This window comes from Aedes albopictus, chromosome 2 (assembly GCF_035046485.1).
Source record: "Aedes albopictus strain Foshan chromosome 2, AalbF5, whole genome shotgun sequence".
NCBI lineage: Eukaryota > Metazoa > Arthropoda > Insecta > Diptera > Culicidae > Aedes > Aedes albopictus.
Genome location: NC_085137.1, coordinates 362257749 through 362285051, shown reverse-complemented (window position 1 = coordinate 362285051; position 27303 = coordinate 362257749). Strand labels below are relative to the sequence as shown.

Below are 27303 nucleotides of genomic sequence, written 5' to 3'. Positions count from 1 at the left end.
CCCCTAGACGATTGCAACGCCGCCACCTCCAGTACAGTGGTGGGTTTTGAAACTAAATACATAAAAACATATACAGCCGAAGTTTAGTACTCCCGTAGATTGGGTTTGGATTGTACTGCCTTTTTGATGGTTCTTGTCTTCGCTAGAAATTGTGCTTCAAGATTTTTTAAAATCCTGTTGCACAACATCGTATGATAATTTTTGCTCCAATCACAGCAGGACACGTTGGAATCAATATTTCGGGTCGGTTTACTAGGTCATTTCTGTGAGACTTGTGCGAGTGATCGGATCGTAAGATTTAGTGCCGAAGAAGTTAAGCCAAGTATAATACCAGAGTAAGACTAGCAAAATACTGTGCTATAGTTAGCTAAAATTACTGGTGAGAAAAAAGTTTATTTAGTGCTAGTTCATAGATTTAATTAAAAATGTATTCTAGTCTTCAGAAGTATGCAAGGAACAAACAAATAGCGTGAAAACTCTTGAGGTCAAAATTTACCAAGGAAAAGTGAGTTCAGTGAATACTGTGGAAGATTTTTCGAAAACTAATTGTTGAGCTTTATTAAATCAGGTTGGCTACATAAAAAGTATAACGACATAACTAAAAGTCAGCTGCCGATTTTAAGCCAGTTAGGCTTCCAACAGGTAACATTATGAGCCATAAAACCATCGAGTGCTAGTTTCTGAATCGCCTGTAGAACCTTCAGGCGAAGGTTTTTTTCGTTTGATCACAGATTAGGCCACACACCGGCCGGCTTCCTTTTCGTAACGCCCAGGAAGGCGATCGCCGCGTGGTACTTCGAGTAGCTCCTTGAGGACGATCAAGTCGAAGCTAGGTCCACGCGTGCATCCCTGGTACCAAGAAGCGACGGTGGCAACTCCAGACAGCGTGCAACGGCTCACCAGACCAGGTTTAGAAGCAGAATACCAGGTTAGATCATAGAAGTTAGGCCATTGTGAACAAAACGTGCACGTTAGGGTAGTAGGGCATACGATATAGTAGAATAAACTACGCCATAAAGTTTATATCTCTTTTACGAATTTCGTCATCAGTTACGAATAGCTTGTCATCAAATTTAGCTCCGAATCTCGTTTTCTCGTTTTGGGTTTTGCCGTTGAGTTTGATAGGTTTTACCTGACCTGCCCTGAGAGGACTAGCCGGGTACGGTAACTAAACACGACCTTTCGCAGTCCGTTTTCACCGGACTGGCGCTTAAGCGGAAGGTTATTCGAAAGGGTAGATCGTTGATGAACTGTCCGATTTTGCGGTCATAGTCTGAACAAAAGGCCGTAAAAACATATATGGTTTAGTGAATTTTACCCACTGTTTGTACTATTTCCGCCGTGCAATCTGCAAACTGTTACAAATGATTACTTGGAGGAATCAATGGGCGTACTTCAAAAGGAATCCTTAGATGAACATCTGGAGAAACAAATGGATAAACCTTTGCAAAATATCTTGAAAAATTTCTAAAATATTTCCTTTTTAAGTTCCTATGAATTTTTTATAAAAAAAATATGAAAGAATTCCTGAAAAAAAAAACCGTGCGGAATTTCCTAATGAAATGTCTGTGGAAATATATAAATAGCGGTAGCAATTCCTGAATCTGTGGAGGTTTCCTGCTGGAACCATTAAAAGGAACCATGCCAGAATCTCTGGAAGAATCTCCGAAGAAACTTCTGAAGAAATCTCTGTTCGTGAAGGAATACCTGTGCGAAATATTGGAGGAACCTCTGGAGGCATTTCCGATGAAATCTATAGAGGACATTTTCAAGAAATTCTGGAAAAATTTTTGAAGGTAAAAAAACTTTAAGGAATATCTGGTTGAATCCCGTTTGTTAGAATGTAAAGATGGCCGCCATTACGGCCGGCTTGCATGTTTGAAGAGCACACATCACATTATCTAGCAGGTCAATACAACTGAAAATGCTAAATGTAACTTGCTTACTCCCAAAGAACGCTGAGTTAAATTTTCAGCCAGATTCGTTTGACGGATATCTAGATTTATACTCGCAAAATCTTGAAATAAATTCAGAAAGTGGGCCTTCACCTTAAGAATTACAGACAATTTTTTGGAAGACTTTATGAAGCAATTCCTTGAGTTATTTCTGAAGGGATCTGTAGAAGATTTTCTGAAATCTGCTGGAATCTCCAAAGGAATTTCTGAAGCATCCCTTATTGTAATTTCTTAATGAGTCCCTGAAGCACTTTCCTAAGCAATCATTAAAAGATTTTTAGATCTTCGTTATTGTGATTTTCCGCCCAAAGCTAGCATGGAAAATGTAGAATAAAAAAATGGAAGAATGTTATATTGTCAAAGCAAATCACTCCATCTCAAGATAGAGGCTCGTTCAAATATTACATTACACAACATTTCACATTACTAGACCCTCTCCCGCAATAACATTTAAACGGATTTTAATAAATTTTGTATGAGTCCTAGCACAACGGTAGACTTATTCTTTTTCCTTTAGTATGTTTATGTATTTTATGAGTGATCCTTATACGGCACTCTTGATTAATAAAGTTCAAGTGAAATACTCAATCAGCAATCTAGTATGGCGCAACTTTTTGTACATATGTTCAAACTTTTTGTACATATAGGGGAAGACGGGGTAAGACGGCCACCCTAAGCCAAAAAAATCATAACCTAGCACTGACAATGAATTACACTACTTTCAACACAGCATATCACTTTTCAAAGTGTTGGGCATGCAAGAAAATTAATTTTCGATTCGTGCTGTTGAAACTTTTATATTTTTGAGTCATTTGAAAATGTGATTAAAAAGCACTTTATTTTTTGACGACGGGGTAAGACGGCCCACCAGCGGGGTAAGAAGGACCATCACTATTTTTTTAAATAATAGTGATTAGAAATGTTTGAATTTCATACGTTGAAATAAGATATGACTCCCTTAAGTCCCTCACAAGGAATATTGATTGACATAATTGTCCGGGGGCTACCATTTATTATTTTTATTGGGGTATCGTAAATATGGATATTCAAACACCCATTTACATCACAAAAATGTTGTTTCTGGTTACGTCCAGCGCAGACAACGCAAATATGAGTTTATTTATGTGAAATGGCATATTTTCAACTAACAATTGTCGATGAATTGGGTGCAGCCATATTATTCTATGATATGGGGGTGGCCGTCTTACCCCGTTCGAGGTGGTCGCTTTTACCCCGCTTGGGCAAATTTTACTTATGAGGGTAGTTCATAAGGATTTTTGTTTTCAATCTCAATCCCGTTCCTCTTATGTTTTGTTAACATTCCTGGTAAGTTATTAACGGGTTACTTTTTTGGTTTGAAAACGTTATTCCGAATCAAAATCCTTAAGGTTGTATGCGACAAAATTATATCAAATACATCATCATGGAGCAAAATCTTTGTTTTGTTTATTTGTTTTGAAAATCTCAATAAAAACATTGCACAAAATGGCTCAAAATGACAAATATTTTTTACTTCAACAGAGTACTAGGTGAAAGTTTATAGAAAACGGCATTTTCATGGTGAACTGCAGGTGGTCCGTCTTACCCCGGCGGGCCTTCTTACCCCGTCTTCCCCTAAACACAGCCACCACCAATACGAATAGAACCATGCAAGAGTCATGCTGATCGGTCCACCTGTTCTTGAGTTTTGTTACTTCAAAGGAACTTCAAACTCATTTTTTATATATATAGATTCTTTACGTTCCTTGCACAGAAAAAAAATCGTTATACTCCTTATGCTATACATCCCATACGTGTAATGTGTAGGCGGGGCAAGATGGGTCACCCTTAGTTTCCAGCATGTATGCATAGTTTTTGAAAAAAATTTCTGGGGAATGTGCAATTCTGGGGAAATTATTTTCTATGGAATGACATACAATCGTTGTGGCGATAATGTCCATGTCGTCCGCAAAGCACACTAACTGTCCGGATTTCATGAAAATCGTACCCCGGCTGTTGAGCCCGATTCGTCAAATTGCACCTTCCCGTGCATGTGTGCTGAACTATGGATAGCTCACCCGAAGTCCTTTCGCAGCTTTGCACACAGTTTATCGTGGCTTTGATCAGTCTGGTCTGCTTCCCAAGAAAGACCGTTTTTGTCCATGACAATCCATAGCTCTGTGCGGTTGATACTACCGTATGCCATCTTGAAGTGGCTTAGGGACAAAACGTCGAAAGACAAAACGTCGAATGCCAAAACGTCGAATGCCAAAAGGTCGAATGCCAAAACGTCGAAAGGGACAAAACGTCGAAAGGACAAAACGTCGAAAACGAATAATCTATGCAAATAGTGAGTTCTTTATTCTTTTAAAGGATATTCATTCTTTTACTTGTATCTGTCAACTAGTTCAGAGGGGAGCCTTCCTGAGGCTCCCTGAAACAACACCTCAGGGTGGGCATGTTTCTTGACCAGTTTTTTGCGGGTGGAGAATGTTCGCACTGTCGTTAACTAAAACTCACATCACGTCACGTTAAGTGTAACATTATTTATTCCTGGACTTTCCCAGCATTTTCATCTCTTAGCCCCTTTTACTGGCACCCAGTAGTGTTGCAATTGAACTAAACGCGAGCCAAAAATGAACAGAGCTTGGATGTGTCATCAAATCTTATGTGCGTCCTAACCAAGGTGCTGCTCTAGGACTTTGTGACGCATCTGCATACATGCGTTGTTGCGCGAAAATATGCGCCACAACGAAGTGGGACATTTTGGCATCAGGCATTAAGATTCTGCACCGGAATCCGGATTTTCCGGTAATACACGGTGACAAAACCGGTTCCCCCTCTTAATAGATGGTGAGTTTCTGAATCGAATAAGCCCAAGATTGGTGGACTTGGTGAAAAAATGGTAGAAACATGATCATTTCAGTTTACCAGTACCAGGGTACCATGTTGGCATGTTGGTATTCTGCGGGTGCAGTTCTTGCTCAAGTTTCGTTCACTTTCGAGCTCACGTGCGTCCCAAATTTTGAACTGAACAATGTTCAAATATGTTTGATCGCAGCGTGCCGTTTCAACGTTCAACGCAAATTGATCGCGTTCAAATGCAACACTGCGAGTGACACCTTCCACAAATTTTCAGCATTACGTCATAACTTCCTTCAGGGCGGCTATGATGGCGGCCTCTATAGCTATCGTCGGCCGGATCTCTGGCATCTTTAGGGTGGCGATGGCTATCATCGGGCGCATTATTCCTTCAAGGGCATCTGGTTTGGTTACGGCTGTCCTTCTCCGCAATTCATCCGGTATTCCAGAATATGGTACTAGCACAACAATGCCAAGTATTCACACAATAATCTTTACACAGCTGGTGGTCTCAGCTCGGGTCCGAAGCATCATAGAGTGGAACATGAGTCACTGACCTTCAGCGCTTAGGCAGTGTCCCGAGATAATGAGACATAATGAGTGTGTACCCGATAATTAGTTCGTCATCCTGCCCTCTTGGTGGATCTACCGTATAGCCTCTCTCAGGCTATCAACAGGATTAAATCGATCCACACAAAATCTAAAAAAAAATCCACACTGAACTGCGAACAGTTACACACTTTTCGACGTTTTGTCCTTTCGACGTTTTGTCCCTTCGACGTTTTGTCCTTTCGACGTTTTGGCATTCGACGTTTTGGCATTCGACGTTTTGTCTTTCGACGTTTTGTCACCCATTCTTGGTGAAGTCGATTTGATAACTTCTCATACGAAATCTTTCGTTTTAGGCTATAGGTGACGCAATATGATTTGGGATAGCACTTTGTGGGAAACATTCAAAATAGTGATCATTCTGAAGTTCTCACTTTCCAAATGGTCGCCTTTCTTGAATGGGGCAGATAACCCCTTCCTTTCACACCTCCTGTATCCACACCCAGATCCTGTATCAACCGGTACAGACAGGTGGCCAACTTTTCTGGGTGCATTAAGGGGGGAGGGGCAAGCATGGTTTTGCCCCCCCCCATAATTTGACCAAGTTGGCGTCCCTGCCAGTTAGGCTTTTGAGCTGATGAATGGTTGTCATCCTTAACTTTCCTCAGCGTGGAAGTTGGATCATTTCTGTAATCGTGTCTTTCGTTGCCATATAATATCCTTTGCCTACGTTTTCCACGCCACTCAGGCGGTCAACGAAGTGTAGTATCTACTTTTTGTATATTTCTGTAGTAAACAGAAATTCATGCATTTTGCACTGAATTTGTGGGTTGTTATAATGAACTGTTTTCATAAAGTTGTTTCATAATAGTATATCAAAAAGCAATTAGTGTTCATTTATGTACAGATGCCTTCAAAGTACAAAAAAACTAACTAAAGGGATCAACGTTCGATATTATGAACAAACCCAACTCAACAAGTTATAAGTGTTTCTGTTCAACAACCTTGGACAACACCGCACTCTTATTTTGCCTGGAGCTCATTAGGGGCCTGACTGCCTGCTGTGGGGACCACCTAGGTGAAAATGTGATGATAGCTCCAATAGAATGTCCAAACCACACTTGAACAAATCTTTTGTGTTACAACGATACAGTCGTCGCCCCGCATTTCGTCTGACAAAAAAAGCAACAACAAACCGCACGACATTTCTTTCGACAACAACAACATGCTATCGAATACCGCACATTCGTTGTTGCCGCAGTCGTACCTATCTGGAACTGTGTGTGGCAGCTGCCATTCCGGTCCGAGGTGGGTAACATTTCGCTACGGCCACGGCCCACCTCGACGAGCCGGGCCGGGCCGGGATGATGATTTTGTGTTTTCAATTATGTTTACTTTTTAAATTAAAACAAATTATGTTTTTCGTGCCTGTTGGGGGTTTTTGTTTCCGCAGTTGAATGTCCGTTGGTTTTTGTTTCAGTTCGGTCTGTCGGGCGGGAGGACAGACTCTGGACTGGGTGGATGGAGACTTGCTTTTTTGACGAAATGGATGCGAGCACGATACAGCGCACGGCTATGGTAAGCAACAAGCGCGAAACGAGAGCGTGCGAGATGAACATCCCGAGATAAGTGGCTTTGAGGATTGAAGCTGGATTTTTTTCCTGTAGAATCACGTTGGAGTAAATTAACAATGGTTCTGGTAAAAATAAAACATAGTTTTGGAAATTTTTTTGGCTCTAGTGCAATGTTTGACTTGAAAAAAGAGACTGTTAGAAAAATTCACCCTGGGATTATTTCAGAAATTCCTCTGGATATTTATTTAGAAATTTCTCTAGGCATTCGTTAGGAGAATTTACTGGAGATTCCTTTAAAAAATCTACCAAAACTTTTCTCAGATTTTTTTTTGATATTCTTTCTAAAAAAATTCTTGAGAGAATTTGTCCGAGTACTCGGCATAAAAAATCCTACACAGATTCTTTCAAAATATCTTCCATGGATTCATTCGGAAATTTTCTTCATGGATTTTTTTAGAAATTCCTTTTATTCTACCATTTCTACAAAAAAATCTTCGAAAACATCTTGCATTATTTGCTTCTTAAATCACTCTTTTTCCCAAAAAAATATCGATGAATGTGGGTTCTGTCACTTATGTGAAACTTGTTGGGCTACAACTCGTAGCGTTGAGTCTATGCCGAATGAAGTATCCGCCTCCACTGGCCTCGGTCATGGGCCAATCGCTTCCAGTCGCTCTGAACGTTTAGAGTCCTTAGGTCCTCTTGAACTGCAAAAAGCCAACGTGTGCGCGGCCTTCCACGAAGCTGATGACCCCTTCCTGGTTCTCTGCTGAATATAATTTTAGCTTGTCATTCCTCTGGCATACGAGCTACGTGTCCAGCCCACCGCAGCCTGCCATGTTGTATTCGCTTCACTATATGCATCTCTTTATATACCTGGTACAATTCGTAGTTCATGCGACTTCGCCAGATGCCGTCCTCCAGTTTACCACCGAGTATTGTTCGCAGCACTTTACGTTCGAAGACTGCGAAGGCGCTCCGATCAACTTCTTTCAACGTCCACGTTTCATGACCGTATAAAGCGACCGGGAGGATCAGAGACTTGTACAACGCGAGTTTTGTCTTCGCTTGCAGCCTGCGGGACCTCAGCTGGTTTCGCAGACCGAAAAAGGCCCGATTTGCAGCCGCAATTCATCTTTTCACCTCGCGATAAAACATCATTATCGCACGTCACTAGAGTACCAAGATAAACAACTTCAAACTTTTCCCCACCTAGCACCACTTCGTCGCCACTACCACGGCCGGACCGACGTTGAACACCAGCAATTATGTACTTAGTCTTTGTGGTGTTAATCGTAAGTCCAATCCTCGCAGTCTTCCTCTTAAAAGGTACGAACGCCTCTTCCACGGCCCGACGGTCGATTCCGATGATGTCGATATCGTCCTCGAAGCCCAGGAGCATATGCGACTTCGTGACACTGGTTCCGCTCCTGTGCACACCAGCTCTCCTTATCGCTCCTTCCAGTGCTATGTTGAACAGTAAGTTCGAAAGAGCATCGCCCTGCTTCAGTCCGTCAAAGGTTACGAACGATGACGAAATTTCATCCGCAACCCGTATGCTTGATTTCGATCCGTCAAGCGTCGCACGAATAAGTCTAATCAGCTTCGCCGGAAATCCATGTTCGATCATAATCTGCCATAACTCGTTTCTCCTCACTGAATCGTACGCCGCCTTGAAATCAATAAACAGATGATGGGTCTGCAAGTTGTACTCCCGAAATTTATCGAGAATCTGCCGCAGGGTTAACATCTGGTCCGTCGTTGATCGGCCCTCACGAAATCCTGTCTGACAGTTTCGTAAAATCTCCGCATATCATTCTGTTCCATACTCTCTTGCGCCTGAGCAATCACATTTTCCTCGTGCTCTTTTTTCTTTTTGCAGTGGATTCGCTTTTCAGCTACTCTTGCTTCCCTATATCGCTCCCTGCTCTGCCGGGTCCCCGACACCAACATCCGAGGTCTGTCACATTCACCCAAAACCATTCGCCCGAATCCCAAATGCCCGAATGACAAACGCCCGGAAGAGCATTCGCCTGAAAACCATAATAATCTTGAAAAAACATTTCTGAAATTTGAAATGCTTTCTTTGAACACAATGTGATTTAAGACTTATACTGTTATAAAAATTTTCGGTAATATAGATGTGGACATATTTATTGTCCCTTCTTTTGTTAATAGGCTTTTTTTTCCTAGTTTCTAGTTTCAAATTTTATCATGGCAACTTGATCTAAGAAATGCCATGGAATCGGCGGATGACTTTTGGGCGAAGGATCTTTTCGGGCTAATGGTCTTTCCTGGCGAATAGTCTATTCGGGCGATTAGAATTCGGGTGTTTGTTATTCGGGCGTTTGTCATTCGGGCGTATGTGACATAATCTGAATGTGAGCTGAAATTCATCGAAGAATTCTTTCGAAAATTCGTACAGCAATTCGTTCTGAAACTTCTGTAGACATTTATTCAAAAATTTTCCAAAGGTTATTTTAATAAAACTTTCAGCGATGCCTTCTGAAACTATTCCAGAATTTTTCAGAAGCATTTTAAAAGTTCCTTGAAAAAATGTACTTGGGTAACTTTGGAAATTCTTCCAAGGATTTCGCCAGAAATAACATCAGCAAATTCCAATTTCTCCAGAAATTTCACTAGGCATTCTTTCACAAGTTTTACAAAAAGTTGTGTCAGAAAGTTGTGTATGTGTTTCTGTAGTAATTCCTGGAGGGATTTCTTTTGAAAATTCTTCAGAAATTTATCCATTTTTTTGGTTTTTTTTTCTAGATTTTTTTTTTTTTCGAAAAATCCTTTGGAAATTCCTTTCAGCATTCTCTCAAACCATTTTCCAATGATTTATTCCAAAATTTTCTACGGAGTTTTCTAAAGAAATTGCTCTAGGGAATTTTTTTAAATCTGAGTTTTTATCTGTAAATATTTTTGGGATTTCTTTAGAAATTCCTCCACAGACTCATATAAAAAATATATGTGAGATACATTCGGGAATTTTCTGCAGGGATGCCTATAGAAACTGTCGTGGAGAATTTCTTCAGAGATATTACCAGATTTTCCTTCAGATATTTCTTTACAAATTTCTCTAGGGATCACTTTGAAAAAACTTCCACAGATTTTTCGAAAATTCTTTTATGGATTCTTGCTCAAATCTATTCTAGAATTCATTTAAAAAATCTTTCATGAGTTCATGAAACAATCTCTCATGGATTCTTAAAGAAATTCAATCAGGAACTTTGGAAACTACTCGCAGATTTACTTTAAAAAATCATCCAGAAAATCCTTAAAAAGTTCAGTCAGAAATTCTTTCACGAATTTTTCTAGGGATTTCTTTAGACTTTAGAAAGTCCTCCAGAAATTTATCTAAGAAACCCACAAGAAAGTCTTGCAGATAGCTTACAAAAATGTCGCATGGATTCCCTAAGAAAATACTTTAAGAATTATTTTCCAAAAATCTTGCACAGATTTTTCCAGAAATTCGTCTTTGAAATTCTTTAGATTATTCACAGAAATCCAGAAATTTCTCAAAGCATTCATCTAGAAAACCTTTGATTAACTTTGTCAAAAGTACTACATATTTTTTTTAGAAAATCATTCACGAATACTTTCTGAATCAGAAATTCAGAACGATTTCAAAATTTTCTCAGGAGCTTTCTAAATAATTTTCTCCAAGGGATGCTTTAGAACTGTTTCTAGATATTATTAAGGAAATTCCCAAGATTTCTTCACATTCCTTTAGAGATTCCTTCAAGACATTTGAGGGGGTTAGAAGCAAAGCGGTGTTAGTGACAAAAACCCACTTTCGAGTAAATGAGGTTAAAAGTTTTGGAGCAATTTTTCATCCCATACAAAATATATGGAGTTTCAAAATCAACCCACTTTTCTCTGATTTATTGCAATTTTTCCAATCATCGTAGAAACAATCTTAAAAAAGTTTCTGAAAGTTTGAAATCTGAAGAACTTTATGATATGCTCATCTCAAAATCGACAAAATCGTCACTTACACCCCTTTGATTCTGGGCCCTTCATTTCTCTTCCAGAAATTGCTCGCAGTATTTCTTAAGAAAGTCTTAGAAAATCCTCCAAGGATTTCTTCGGAATTTTTTCTACAGATATTTTCAGAGATTCTTTTTTTTTTATTCTTCAATCACTTAACCTAACTTACAGCTCTATTGTCCACTAGGCCACTTCGTGAGCGATTCCAATTGGAAGCTGTACTTACACTTTGTACAGCGCGCCTAAATGTATTCTATTCAAATTTTGCTATATTGAACTGGTTGCCAATGCGCTGCTTTCACTTTCTACCCTACCCAATTATGAGCACGAGCCATGGGCTCGAAAGAAGGTCAGTGTCAGCTACTCTCAAGGGGAAAAAACAACTGACGAAAGTGCCGGAGCTGAGATCGAACCCATGACCATCTGCTTCTGAAGCAAACGTGTGACCAATTGCGCCACGGGCCCCGGCGTTTCAGAGATTCTTATTGAGGGATTTGCACAAAAGTGCACGCGGCCTATCGTTTCCGAAAGGTACAACCGCGATTTTCACCCCCTGTTTACTTCATGCTTATGGGAAATAACATTGCGGCGTTTCCTATGGTGCGGCTGTTCCTTTCGAAAACGATAGACCGCGTGAACTTTTGTGCAAAGCCCCTTTTTGAAACATTTCAACGGCCGCGCGGTGTTTACGTTTCAAGAAATCTGACAATATAAGGATCCTTATGGAAAGGCTGGAAGACATTCTTGCAAAGATTCTTGCAGATATTCACACAGAAATTTCCTCAAAAATTGAACCGGGTATTCCTCTATGTGTTTTCTCAGAAATTTCTCCACGATTTCCTCTAGGAATTTCTCTATGGATTCCTCCAGGAATTTATTAGACATTTTTAGGATTTTTATTGGAGGATTTGTTCAGGATTTTTTTTTCAAAAATATCTCAAGAGGTTTCGTGTTTATTCAGGTATTCTATCTGGAGTTTCTTCAGAAAATCCGTCTATTGATTCTTGAAATATTCATGTATATTTCAATTTTTTTTTCAGGAAATCATTTAAAAGCTTTTTCTGTTTTTTTTTGTTTTGCCAGAATTGCCAGGGAGGAGTTCTTGATGAGATTCTTCTGGGGGTTTATTTCAGATTCCGTCAGAAGCTCTCTCTGGGAGTTTTCCAGAAGTTTTTTTTTTGGGATTCCTTCAAAAGCATTTGTCAGGATTGCTCCAGTAAGTATTCCCGGGATTCTTCCTGAGATACTTTCCTAGATACCTCTAGATATTAATTTCGGGAGTTCTTGCAGCACTACTCCTTCCAGGAAATAGTTATCATAGGAATCCCAGAGGAATTCACGAAAGAGTTCCGGAATAAATTCCAGAAGCAATCTCTGGCAGAAGCCCAGAAAAAGTTCCCGGAGGATCCCTGAAGGAATCCCCGGAAAAATTTCGAAAGGAGTTCCCGAAAGAATCCTGGAAGTAGTTCCTGGAAGAATCACGGAAACAGTATCCGGTGGGATTAGTGGAAAAAATCCGGATGGAATTCTTGAAGCAATCCCAGACGTAGTTCCCGAAAGAATTCCGCAACGAGTTCCTGGAGGTATCCCGGAGAAGCTTTTGAAGGAATACTGAAAGAAGTTCTTGCCAAGGTTCTTATAGAATTGTTGGAAAGATCTCAGAAATCTGTGAAGAAATCCCACAAGGAACTCCGGCTGGAATCTCGCATGGAATTCCTGGAAAGAAACTCTGGCGGAATTTTGGAAGGAGTTTCTGAAGGAATCTCGTATAGAATTCCTTAAGCAATCTCCGAACGAACTCCTAGGGGACTCCCGGGAGAAATTCCGGTTAAAATTGCTGGAAATCCCAGGAATATTTTCTAGGAATGCATTCTGGAAGTCCAATTAAATTTGTCGAGAATCCACTGAAGACATTCCTAGAGGAATCTTAGGAAAAAAATCTAGAAGGAATCTCGGAAATCATCTCAAGAGAAATTTCGAAACGAAAGTGACAACTCCTGAAGTAATCTCAGAGGGTATATTTTTTCAATCCTAGAATGGATCTCTGGAAGGATCCCAGGAGAATTTCCTGGGGGAACCTTGGTAAGAGTTGTTGAAAACATCCCAGACGAAACCTCTTTAGGAAGAGGCAACTTCTGTTGGAATCTGAAATAAAAAGAAGAATCCTAGAAGATCCAGTAAGTCGAGATATACATGAGAAAAAGGCCTTTGACTTTTTAACCAAATTTATTGTTATTTGTTCTTTTTAAATTGTGCCAAAAAATACATAGAGTAATGCGGGGCAAAAGTTCGCACCTAACAGACTTCACAAAATAACTATTGAACGAAAAGAAAATAATATCGTTTTTCTTCGTTAAACGGGTCCCTATCATGTTGCCTTCAAAACGTAGTACTAGATTTTTTCGCGTTCCTTTTGTAGTTTTAGTAATACAATTTTTAAAACAAGTACTCCAATGCGAACTTTTGCCCCATAGTGGGGGCAAAAGTTCGCACTATGCGGGGCAAAAGTTCGCACCTTGTACAGGGTAGTTTATTGGTGTGATGTTCATTTATTTCATGTTAATTCATGTTCATCTTTTCACTCTAGCCATGAAATCTGTTTCTTTCTGTTCTTAGAATTACGACCGAACTGGAATACGACCTGGTGTTCAGCTTTTGTATAGAGTGTGTTTTATTAAGACTTCCACAACTATTAACTAAGAGCTGTCCGTTACAGCGTTACTGAAGTTGTCAAAATACATTGTGGGGTAATCATAGAGATACGTATTGCACAAAATGCATTAAAAAAATCAAATATGCAGCCAAACTGTTGAACGGGACTGTTATCGAATCTTATCCCCGTCAGTATGGTGATGGATTATAACTGTGAATTTACAAACTAAGCTATGAAAGACCCCGGTAAAGTAGATGAACATAAGACCTTCAGAAACATACGAAAAGACACGACGAGGATGACGAAGAAAATGTTTTAAAATGTTTTTTAGTCATTTTTCATTTATTGATTTAAATGCGTGAACATAATGTTTGCTTTACAATCAATCTTCTTACAAAACTAAGTTCAGACCCTCTGTCGCAACGATTTCAGGGTGCATACTACTCATATTATGCATAGATAGTAGTTTCTATACGAAATTATCATTGCTTTAAAGATTCTGTAATTATATTCATGTACTAGACTCAGAAATCTAGTGCGAACTTTTGCCCCACAGCTACTGCGAACTTTTGCCCCACTGTCGAGATTTTAACAATGTCCCTTTCTGCAAGAAGCACTAGTAGTTTATTGTTTATTCGAGTGCATCTCGCGAACTACTATGGAATAACGATTCTCCGACATAAAGAGGTTATGAGATTCTTCTTCTTCCTGTTACTACAAATTCTTATTCCAAAAGGCCCAAAAATTCTATCAAAACCCCTAGAAACACATTTTTTCGCATAACTCTGCCAAACCATAACGAAATCGTTCCAAATTTTATTGACGAGTAGCTGACCTGATTATGTGTCGAACCCATACAGATTTGTTTGGGTTCTTAACTCGTGCTCAGAAAAACACCCACTGCGAACTTTTGCCCCGTGCGAACTTTTGCCCCGCATTACTCTACGTTGTTCGGCAGCATCCGGTGCCTTAACATTCTAACCATCAAATAGGCTCCCTTACCCCCATGTGCTTCGGTGGAGAAATGACACTTGATGACTTTGTAAAACCCAATGCTGCAGCGATACAAGCAGAAAACTGAGGCAATTATTTGTGATTTACGAAACACACTCAAAAATTGACGAAAATAATAGCCCACTGAACTGTAGCGGTTATCTAAGGCAATCAAATCATGCTACCACAAACCCTTATCCAAATCTCCGTCCCGAATTCATTCAGCTTACCTACTATTCGCAATCTATGCCTGCCAGCTACGGCTAGACTCAGTAACGACCTCCGTCGCCGGCAAAGTGGCGCTAGAGCTCGGGGTTTTCGGTCACCTCGCGATTTCGCGCGAGGTGTCTATCAGTCCCATCACCACATCACCACAGTCAGTGCAGTAAAGAGGAGGCATGATTAATGAGATTGGGGCGAGCCAATGATGAGAGCACGTTATATCCTCGGTCCCAAAGAGCATTTTTTTCCTCGACTCGACATGCTTTCGAATTTGACTACGACCTAACGCGCTTGCCGGGTCGTTGTCGTCGTTGACGTCGTCTCAACTCCAGGCGGGGTTGTTGGTGTTCCCCCCTCGAGGGAACGAATTAAAAAGAAGCTGCTCATTTCCAGAACTGGAGGCTCGCATTCGGGGTCTGGCTGCAGCCTGCAGGAAACCCATATGAATATGAGAATGTCTCTCGGTGGACAGTGGCGCCAGTCGGTAGTGCCTCGCGCGACCCTATAACGAGAGCGAATTAATGATATAATTTTCGTTTTGTTTCTCCGTCGTTCCGGGAGGGCTTGCTGGTGCTGGTGTTGCCAGATAAGTTTTAATGCCTATTTGGAGAAATAATAAAAATACTTACTTTCAGTCCGAAGCATCCATGGTGGTGCAGAGGGCCGAATTGAAAGATCTGCATCCTGGGCGATTGCCCGCCATCGCCTGGGCCTGTGACCAGGTCAAATTTCTGTCAATACCCCTTATTTCCTTGATGAGGTTGCGCCGCCATGAGCCTCTGGGTTTGCCTTTGCTGCGATGTCCTGCTGGGTTCCAATCTAACGCATCTATGTCGATATTGGTGCTGCCATCGGTTGCCTTTTTTTTAAAAAAAAAAGACACTACACCGACTTCAGCCAGAGGCTGCACAGACTGAACATTACATACACGAGACAACGGACAACACACATAACACCCAGTGGCCCAATGGAGAATTTTCCGTTTGACGAAAAGTTTTCCCCGACTGGAGCGGGAATCGAACCCGCTCTCCGAGGCTTACGAAACGCCTAGACGACTGACGCCGCTAACCGCACGGCCACGAAGCCCACTACCAAGATATTGTAAGCATTCAACATTCTCCACTGGTCGACCAGCTACGGTAAAGCTGGAAGGGTTGACCGTGTTTACATCCTACGATTTGGTCTTGTTGATGTTGATGACGCCGGTACTTGAAAAAGGATTCCAAAGTGCCCGAACCAGCGTTTCAACTGGTAATGCGGGTCGGTCAATAACTGTCCAGACGTTTCTTTCACGGGCATCGTAACATTCATCTTAGTCCCACTAAGACTAACCCCACCCGTGGGCTCCATCAAGCGTTTTAACGTAAAATTGAGCCCCGAACAGCCAAGCGACCCGCACCGGTCGTTGTTAAGTAGGGCTCGGAAATGAAAAATTTACCTTCGGTACGTAAGACCAAGCCCACGCATGGGCTCCATCAAGCGTTTCAACGTTAAGTAGAGCCGCAAACAAAGACGCGAACCGCACCGGTCTCTATCCGTAGGCTCGTCCGCTCTCTCGCGTTCAACTCTCTGGATAGCACAAAGAGGAGACGAAATAATATGAGTAGGGATTTGTTGACAATCGGTTCATATAGTTTGTAGAGAATGATTTTCCAGTTTCGTTTAGGTAATTTATTTTAGTTTGTATTAAAAATTGATATTTATTCTTGCTTTGAAATTTTCAACGAAATAATATCATAGATCATTACATCAAAAACATAACAATTTATCTGACATACAATAGTGATCGAGTGACAATATAAACGCAGAAAAATAATAGATTGAAACAGACAAGTTTTGATTAAGTATGTTTTGAATAAAGTTTTCCTTTCTTCGGCGATCATACATATCGAAAATGTATTGATTTTCTCTTACAAGTAGGGTAAGTGTGCCCATCGTTGTGGTATTAAGGTAAATTCATTTTAAAAACAATGATCGTACCATCTAATGAAGGGTTGCAAAACGTTAGTTGGTAGTTTTCTATCCAAATTTGCTTGGAAAAATATAAAAACTGTCGTTTCTCTCTGTTTTCGATCATAAATCGCTTACTACAATATTAGGCACACTGTTCCTATTATGGAGGTAAAATTTAATTTTGGTTCCTATTGTTGCGGTTCCCCATTGAAATCATATGGGATACCGCAACAATAGGAACACAGCAGCAAAAAATTTAAGGAAATTTTTTTTTCTAAATAGGTTTTTGGGCAAATCTTAAGCACACAAATGGTGCAATCTCATAATTCAAGCATAATACATCTATTAACCGTAGTGTGGCCAGCAAAAAAACACCCGTAGAAGGCCGGCAGGGTACCCGGGTACCCACGAAATGGAAATGATCATATCTCAGCCATTTTTTCCACCGATTTTAAAAGTTTTTGCCTCATTCAACTCAGAAACTCATTATCTATCGAGATCGTATTTGGTTGGACCGGTCCGATCACCATAGGTACCGAAAAACCCGGATTTCCGGATCCATGTTTTTATACAATACAATATACGGGATTTTCGGTAGCTTAGTAGCAATTTCGGTACCAAGCATCGTAAAATTGCTTTGGCATATTGTATCTGACCGGCCTGGAATCATAAAACGTGTTGACTTTGAAACTGTGATTTCGGAACACGCTTCCCGTGGGGCCATGGTTGACCATAAACACTTTAAGGTATCCTAGCCTTAACAATGTGGGTTTCAATATGGTATAAGGACATTCTCCCAAAAATATGGATTTTTCGAAAACCACGGTGATTAGATCGGTCTAACCAAATATTTTCCCGATAGATAATGAGTTTCTGAGTTGAATGAGCTAAAAATTTCCAAAATCGATGAAAAATTGACGGAGATATGATCATTTCAATTTCGTGGGTACCCGGGTACCCTGCCGGCCTTCCACGTAATAAAAAATGCAGGAGCCCCTCCCCCTGCCCCTCCTCACTTTAAAATTCGGTCAACCCCATTAATAAATGTATATTCACGAGTTCTAAGATCTAACAGAGTTCCAACATCCTAGTCTCAATAACCATTAAAACATCGAGATTTGGAATTGAAAAAGGTACCCGGGTACCCTGCCGGCCACATAAGTGTTAAAAATGCCTTTTGGTAACATTTCAGTCGAAAAAGTGCTCAATTTCCACTACCGCAACATCAGGTACTACCACAACGAAGGGAACAATTACCCCAATTACGAATGTTCTAAATTGCACCTTCAATTTCTTATTCGGCCGATCGTTTTCAAACTTATATTTGAATAACTTATATTGAATAGTGATTCAGTTCTGTTATTTTGATACATGTGTCATATCTCTGATACGCTGCAATCATCAATATTGACAAGGACAGTAATTGGGCGTGATCTTACACACAGAGCCGCCAAACTACCCAAATTTGAGTTCTTTTGACGCAACCCCATAGTTTGGCCCAATACTTTTAATTTGTGTACTTAGTGCTAACGTAAGAACAAACACGACAATCACGAAACGCGACGCGAGATAAGACACGACACTTATGGTTCTTACAATCGTCAAAATAATTAAAAAATTACCTTAATGCCGACCGGTTTCGGGCTCGATGCGGCCCATCTACGGGACAATGTCCGACCCGGACATTGTCCCGTAGATGGGCCGCATCGAGCCCGAAACCGGTCGGCATTAAGGTAATTTTTTAATTATTTTGACGATTGTAAGAACCATAAGTGTCGTGTCTTATCTCGCGTCGCGTTTCGTGATTGTCGTTGTTTGGCCCAATAACTCAAATTTGAGTAAATAGATTAAACTCACACTAGGTAGTTTGCCTTTAACTTCAGCAAAAAATGTACTCAAGAGTAGGTAAATTAAACCCAAACATAAGTTTTTTCAACCCAATTTTAACAAAAATGGCATTTACCCAAAATTGGCTTATTGGGCCAAAGTACCCCAAGAGGGTCGATGCAGCTTGCTTTGTTTTTGACAACATCAGTGGGAGAAAAAGAGAAAACAACCTTATTTTTGGTAGAAAGTTTAAACGAAATACTTACATTTGAGTAAAATAAACTCATAAAATAGGTAGTTTTAGTTCTCCATGCACGATTACTTTCCAGGGTGCTTCCTCGTACTGGATTAGATTAGATTAAAGTAGTTTCGATTGTTTAGAGATACTTATGGATATGGATTCATTCAAAATTGAATATTTATTTAATATTACGTAACGCAAGATTTTGCAGTTTTTAGATCGCCTCCCTCCCAAACGTAGCAACTTTTGTATGGGAAATATCGAAATTTTATGTGAAGCGTAACACAGCGCTAGACCAACTTCCCCTCCCACAATACGTTTGCGTAATTGAATGAATCCTATGTAACTCAATTCAGAAATCACAAAAAAACTGCAGATATTTTTTGTAAAAAAATCAAATCATACATTATGAATGTATTTTACACACATGTCCAGAAAATTATAAGGAAAATGCAAGGGATGTTATTACTCAATAAACCTTAATATAAAAAAAAAATGCTTAAAAGCTCAAATTCAGATATATTATTTGCAAGCTGATAAATTTCTTGCGAGAAAGGCAAGATGGATATCGAAGAGATAAACATTATTTTAGAATAAAAATCAACCTACAAGCCGTACAGTAAGTCACAATCATATTAGTAAAAAAAACTTGAATTCCGGAATTAAATCCAATAACATATTCTTGAGAAAATGTTATCTTTAAACGTAGGAAAGAACAGTTCTCACATTTATCCACAACCCACTCCACTTTAAAATACAGTCGAGTCTCTTACTAAACGAATTCCTATTAAACGGACTCCTATTAAACGAACTCCTACTAAACAGGGGTGAGCGTTATAGGAGACTAAGAGCTTATGGGATTTCGGCTTTTTGGGGGTGTGGCCTATTATCTCGGGTGTGTTAAGAGTTAGCGCAATACTTTGTTTGGCAAACTTTTAGGGCTTCATAAGATCTACCATTTAGAATTTTGGTTCATATGATTAGTTGGCAACTTGGCCGCTAGAGGCATCATCAACAGTTTGATGCTGAATTGTACTACAGGAATCATATCAGGTTGTCAAGCAAACGTTACGATATGCGACAGCTCAAGACCCTGATAATTTGGAAGGATAGTGTCTTCGGGAAAGTTGTTGGGTACGCCAATAGCTTACTGACGATGAGTTGCGAAGTTCGAAATTCCTACACTGGGCGGCGCTAATGAGCATGTAAATTTTCAAAACCTCATATCTAAGAATCCCGATAACTTAGAAAGTTGGTGTCTTCGGCAAAGTTAATCAGTATGGTATAATCTTACATAAAATTAAACACTTGTTTCAAAACTCTGCCACTAGGAGGCGTTAGTGAATATGCAAATATTTCATAGCTCAGAATCCTGATAACTTAGGAAGTTGGTGTCTTCGGCAAAGTTGATCAGTATGACATAAACTTACATAAAAATAAACATAGTTTCAAAATTCTGCCACTAGGAGGCGCTAGTAAACTTGCAAATTTTATAAATCTCATAGCTCAGAATCCTGATAACTTAGGAAGTTGGTGTCTTCGGCAAAGTTGATCAGTGTGGCATAAACTTACATAAAAAATAAACACTTGTTTCGCAATTCTGCCACTAGGTGGCGTTTACCGGGCTTGTTTTTATTTTGTCGACTTTTTTTTAGGGTTTTTCGGCTTGGCAAAACTAGTGTCGCTCCCTCCGATAACTTAGAAAGTTGGTGTCTTTGGAAAAGTTGATCAGAATGACATAAACTTACATAAAAATAAACACCTGTTTCTAAATTCTGCCACCAGGCGGCGTTTACCTTTTTTTTTCGATTTTTTTTTTGGGTTTTTTGGCTTAGCAAAACTAGTGTCGCTCCCCCCGATAACTTAGAAAGTTTGTGTCTTTGACAAAGTTGAACAGAATGACATAAATTTACATAAAAATAAACACTTGTTTCGCAATTCTTTAATTTTTTAATTCCTTTAATTCGTCTAGTAGTTTCAACTGGCATACTCTTAAAAGTTCCACGGAGGATTCCTTTCGAGTCCGACTGATATCAAGGTATACAATTAATAAAATGTGCATGCTGCCCAGGGGCAGAATTTCAAACCAAGTATCGCATCAATGAAGAATACAGTCTCCAAGATTCTGAATTCTGAGCTATGAGATTTTTAAAATTTGCGTGTTTACTGGTGCCACCTAGAGGCAGAATTCTGACACAAGTGTCAAATTTTGTTCAAGTCTATGTCATACTGATCATCTTTGCCGAAGACACCATCTTCCTAAGTTATCAGGATTCTGAGCTATAAAATTTCTAAAATTTGCAAGTTCACTAGCGCCGCCTAGTGGCAGAATTGCGAAGCAAGGTTTTTTGGTCAATTTTGGTGAAAACACCATCTTTCTATATTATCAGGACTCTGATCTATGATATTTCAAAAATTTCCAAGTTTACTAGCGCCGTCTAGTGACAGAATTTCGAATCAAGTGCCCCGTATTATGTAAATCTCTGTCATACTGATAAATTTTGCCGGAGACACCAACTTTCTAAGTTATCAGTATTCGGAGCGATGAGATTTTCAAAATTTGAAAGTTTACTAGTGCCGCCTAGTGGCGAAATTCCGGAACAAGGGTCCCGTTTCATGTAAATCGATGCCATACTGATCAATGTTGCTGAAGACATCAACTTTCTAAGTTATCAGAATTCTGAGCTATGAGATTTCTGAAATTTACAAGTTCATTAGCACCTCCTAGTGACAGAATACCGAAACAAGGGTTTTATTTATGTCAATGTCATACTGATCAATTTTGCCGAAGACACCATCTTCCTAAGCTATCAGAATTCGGAGCTACGATTTCTCTAAAATTTGCAATTCTATTAGCGTCGACTAGTTTCTGAATTCCGAATCATGGGTCCTGTTTTGTATAAGTCTCTGGCATACTGATCAACATTGCCGAAGACACAACCTTTTAAATTATCAGGATTCAGAGCTACGAGATTCCTAAAATTAGACTAGAGCTGCCCAGCGCCAGAATTTTAAATCAAATGTCCCGTTTTATGTGAGTCTCTGTCATACTGATCAACTTTGCCAAAGACACCAACTTTCTAAGTTGTCAGGATTCTGAGCTATGAGATTTCTAAAATTTGCATGTTCACTAGCGCCTCCTAGTGGCAGAATTCCGAAACAAGTGTTTTGTTTCATGTAAGTCTCTGCCACACTGATCAACATTGCCGAAGACACCAACTTTCTAAGTTATCCGGATTCTGAGCTATGAGATTTCTAAATTTACATGTTCATTAGCGCCACCTAGTGGCAGAAATGCGAAACAAGTGTTTATTTTAATGTAAGTTTATGTCATACTGATCAACTTTGCCGAAGACACCAACTTTCTAAGTTATCGGGATTCTGAGATATGAGGTATTGAAAATTTACTTGCTCACTAGCGCCGCCCAATGGAGGAATTTCGAACTTCGCAACTCATCGTCAATAAGTTATTGGCGTACCCAACAACTTTCCTGAAGACACTATCCTTCCAAATTATCAGGGTCTTGAGCTGTCGCATATCGTAACGTTTGCTTGACAACCTGATATGATTCCTGTAGTACAATTTAGCATCAAACTGTTGATGGTGCCTCTAGCGGCCAAGTTGCCAACTAATCATATGAACCAAAGTTCTAAATGGTAGATCTTATCAAGCCCTAAAACTTTGCCGAAGAAAGTATTGTGCTAACTCTTAACACACTAGAGATAATAGGCCACACCCCCAAAAAGCCGAAATCCCATAAGCTCTTAGTCTCCTATTAAGCGGATTCCTATTGCGCCCCCCGACCAGTGATCTTATAAGAGTCTCGACTGTACTGCTCAAATTATTTGCCAGAATAAGATTTGCAATGACACCACAGATGATTAACCGATTATACGGCGGTTTACATGGAAACGAAAGACCGGTGCGAAAATGGGTGGGTAACGGAATTAAAAATCGTTAACGACGTGCTGTTTCGTGTGTAGTATGGAGCCCTTGCGTGGGCTTGGTCTAACAGGGCTCAAAATTTAGAAACATGCAAACTACGGCCTCTATCCGTACGTTCGTGCGCTCTCGCCCGTTGAACTCTCTGGGTAGCGTAAAGAGGAGACGAAATAATATGAGTAGGGATTTGTTGCCAATCGCCAATCCAGTTCATTTTATACGGCATTTTCGGCAGTTTTGTTCTCTTCGTCATGGCGGGTTTTTTTTATCTTTAGGTCTCAGACAGAGCGTTAATGATTAATCATAAATTTAATCATGATTAATGATTAATGATTAAGATTAATCAAAAATCAGTAATCATAATCACCAAAATTTCTCATTTAATCATTAATCATTAATCTTAATCACACTGATTTCGCAATTTAATCATTAATCAGTAATCATAATCATAAGAAAAAAAATTAATCAATCATTAATCATTCATCACCAAAAATTTTTCACCATATAAAATATATGATCCAATTTGAATTGGTTCAAATGCTGTTCTTCTTGATTATTTTTTTTCAATAATCTCCCAGACAGAGTTACCTTTTACTTTTGGAACTTCAAAAATATTTTAAACAATAGTTATATTTTAATCATTTCCTGTTTTTTGTGATTGATTAATCATGATTCTTGGTTGGACGGGCTTGGTGGTCTAGTGGCTACCGCTTCTGATTTATATGCAGAAGGTCCTGGGTTCAATCCCTGGCCCGTCTCTTTCCTCCTACTTTGTATCTTTCTATATACTTTCTCTCTGCTCTCTACATATACAACTCATGTATATAAACATGTTCATAGCCGTCGCTAGAACAGAAACGGGCTGAAAAGCCGTTTCCCTTCCTTCCAAACTTTCACAGCACAGTGTCACAATCCTATTAGAACACGCCTACAAGTTATGCAATCGAGCGAAGTGTGCCGCACATCTTCAAAATAATAAAAACACACAATTCTATCACCTTCCCTTGGTATCCACACACCAATGTGTGAACCTTCTGCCAACCAATTCCCACCAACACTCCAACATCCGCATGAATTTGTGCTGGCGCAGAGGTATATTCGGCCAGATGTGGATACAAACGATTGCAATCATCATTTCCTTACCCCTTCCCCCCACATTGACCTGCAACCTGACGTGGCAGGCGCCATTGTCGCCTAAAAATAGAAGATCACCAACGCTCACACACTGAAGATGCCTGCTAGTCCCCGGCAGTTATCTCATTGGTCCTTGTGTGAGTGTAGCTGGTCTGGCGATACTGGAGTAGCATCCACGGGCGGTCAATCAAGCTCAAGCTCAAGCTCAAGCTTGATTAATCATGATTAATCATGATTTTTAATCAATGAGCCATTTTTAATCATTAATCATAATCAATAATCACAGATAAAATCAATTTTAATCATTAATCATAATCATTAATCATCCCAAAAATCAAATTAATCATTAATCATAATCAATAATCACCGAAATTTGAATTTTAATCACCAATGATTAATCATGATTAAAATATTTGTTAATCATGAACGCTCTGGTCTCAGAGTGGGCCTCAAATCCTTCTTAACCAAGCTGAGTTATGTGCCTAAATTTCAGGCAATTCGAAATGCAAATATCGACCACCAAACTAGTTTGTTTTTAATCAATAATTTATTGCATGAAATATTTCTGACACCTTTTTGCTATCTGAATAGGTAATTTTCTTTTGAACAACACTTGTCAGTGTTTTTTTTTATCATGGCTTGCGTGTTGAAAACTTTCTCCAACTGCGGTATATTACAGGATTAGTATTTTCTAATCACTAATACTACTCATTTTTATTGAAGCTGTTCTATCCCTAGGTTCCGAGTGGGTTTTAGGGGGATTTCAGAGGCGTTTCATAAAGTGCCAGAAGATTTTAGTCGTGTCTCAGAGAGGTTACGCTGGCGTTTTCGTTGGTTTCGGAGGGTTTCAGGTGTGTTACAAGAGGTCCGAGAGGGTTTTATGGGGATTTCAAAGGCATTTCAGGTAGTTTTCAGCGGGTTTCCGAAGAGTAACATTTGAAATATTCATAAAACCTCTTGGATTTAGGGGGATTCCTGAAACCCCACTGAAACGACGCTGGCATGAAATACGTCCTCTATAATCTCATTTAAACGCATATGAAATCGTCACTATCAATTTGAAAAGCCTCTGGAATCCCTTGAAACGTCTTTAAAAGGCTCCAGAAACCCCCTGAAACGCAAAACTAATTGAAAGGCCCAAACGCTTCTAAATCCTTCTTGAATGCCATTAAAAGTTTTTGAAACCCACTGAAACTCTCCGAAATGTCTCTGAAGTGCCTTGAATCGCCCCTGAAACTCCTTGTAACGACCATTGATGGATTCTAAGACCCCCCTGAATCGCCTTTAAAATCCCTTGAATCTCCCATTAAAACTCCAACAAAACCTGGAGGAAGATCTCTGAAAAAGGCTCCTGAAATCTCCTGAAACGACCTCTGGAACGCCCCTGAAGTCTTTTACCACAGACAAACAGACGTAACTCTTAGAGGAAATTCATTAAAAACTTTTGCCCGGTGTCATTTTCATGAGCACACTGCCACCTGTTGGTAGAACCGCGCGCGACACTGTCGGCCATGATGGATTTCGATTTGACGTTTTGCTGACACGCACACTACTACACAAACTGCCTGTAATTTTCGTTTGCATCATTCAGCAACGTGTACACTGGCAAACGTCAAAGCGATCGAACACTAGCGCATTTGGTGGAACGATCGCGCAAATCAAATGAAATTTGAATTGATTGTTAAATGCATGTGCCAAGCCGTTTTGAAGAGTGTTACGTCTGTTTGTCTGTGCTTTTACCCTTTTTTGAGCTCTCTGGGAACTTCCTGGAAACCTTCTTGGCCCCATCTCAAAAACTCAGGAGCAAAACCTGTACTCGTGAACTAGATTCCTTCATTAAAGCCCTGAATTGTGCACAATATTCCCTCTTTTTATGCCCTAGATGGGAAAGGTGTCTGGTCAAAGTCTTCGCTCTATACATTATGTTTGTATGCTTAAAAGTATACGTGGAGGGAGGTGTGGGGGTCTGAGATGGCCAAAGTTTGGTATACGTGGTTTTTAAACGGCCCCTTTTTGAACTAATGCACACATCACTCCATTAACCCTCCTTGTGCATTAGGGTCACTACGTCAGCGAACTGTTCTTAATGTGATGATGCATTAGGAAGGTTAAAGGAAAAACATGGTAAATCTGGCACCACTTCCATAATCCTTCCATTCTTCTATCGCATGATCATTCTTGCTTTGTTTTATGGAACGTTTCATTCTTCATTCTCTCCCAGCCAGCCAGCATATCTTCCCATGCAAGGTGGGCACTGGTGGGCACACAATAAGCGGTGGCTTAGAGCCGGCGCGCTGCTGAAGTGAAGACCCGACACGATAAATGACTATGAAATTTTTATTTTCACGGTTCATAACCGTGCGGTTGCTGCCCTCCGGGTCTTAGAAACCGATAACGAACGAACGATGCCCCAAAGAAACCTGACGCGACGGCGACGACATCGATCCATTCCCATCCTCTGACATGAAAAAAACCACCACGATCATTGATTGTGAATGAATTTCCTCCAAAAGCGAAAACAGTCGGCGGATAGTTAATCAAATTTAGCTAATTATGTTTGTTTAAGTTTCTAATCATTCCCATTCCCATTGCGGCTTTCTCACTAACGAAACGATTTTTCATCTATCATCTCGACTATTTTCCATGATTATCATCGATGCGCACCCATCTGATTGATTGCACCGCACCGCGCTGGATGATGATTGCGCCGCTCATCGAAAATCAATCGTTGCAACCGTGATCGAGCAGATCCTTTTCCATCGATGCTGCCGGTTCCGGTGCCGCCGATGCATGCGATGGCTCTGCCGCCGCGCTACTCGCTGCCCGGCGTGGAGATGAAACTGCAAAACAAGGACCTGTGGCGGGAGTTTCACAAGATCGGCACCGAGATGATCATCACCAAGTGCGGAAGGTAAGTTCAAGAGATAGGTAACAATTGGGACCAGGAACGCGGTTCGAGGTTAGAACTTTCGTGTTTAATATCGTAGGTACGGGTGCGTGTCTGCAATAATCGATTTCTTTTTATAGATTTTCTTTTCGGATTAGGTATAACTGGAAATACCTTCAGAGATCAGATGATCTATCGGTGTAGTCCGGCAGAGGATCAATTGAACTATGTAGCATCTAGATCTAGAATAAGAAGAAGAACAACAACAGAAAACAATTTGCCAAGTTATTAATGAAAGCGAAATCGATAAAAAACAGTCGATCAATGCAGTTATGATCCCAGAACAATATAATGTCCAAAAAGAAACCTATGTTCAAACAACTTGTTTGACTCAATCGAATTTTCATGAGTATCAAACTGATGTTGTTTCATGAGTTCTTTTCTTGTCAAATATTTGACCCTGTGTACATGAGGTCTGTACATACCTCGTGCACAATTTTGAAAGACCCTGAAAAACTCTGTTTCATTGGTCGTCTCC

General features: G+C 40.0%; 1 protein-coding gene across 1 annotated transcript in view; it reads left to right on the top strand.

Annotated features, from left to right (window-relative positions):
• The window catches only part of LOC109430237 (T-box transcription factor TBX6), a 436935-nt gene that overhangs the window by 17461 nt on the left and 392171 nt on the right, over positions 1-27303 (top strand). Inside the window, exon 2 of the mRNA XM_062852882.1 lies at positions 26627-26789. Coding sequence (XP_062708866.1) covers positions 26627-26789 — 163 coding nt within the window. The remainder of the gene's footprint in view (positions 1-26626; positions 26790-27303) is intronic.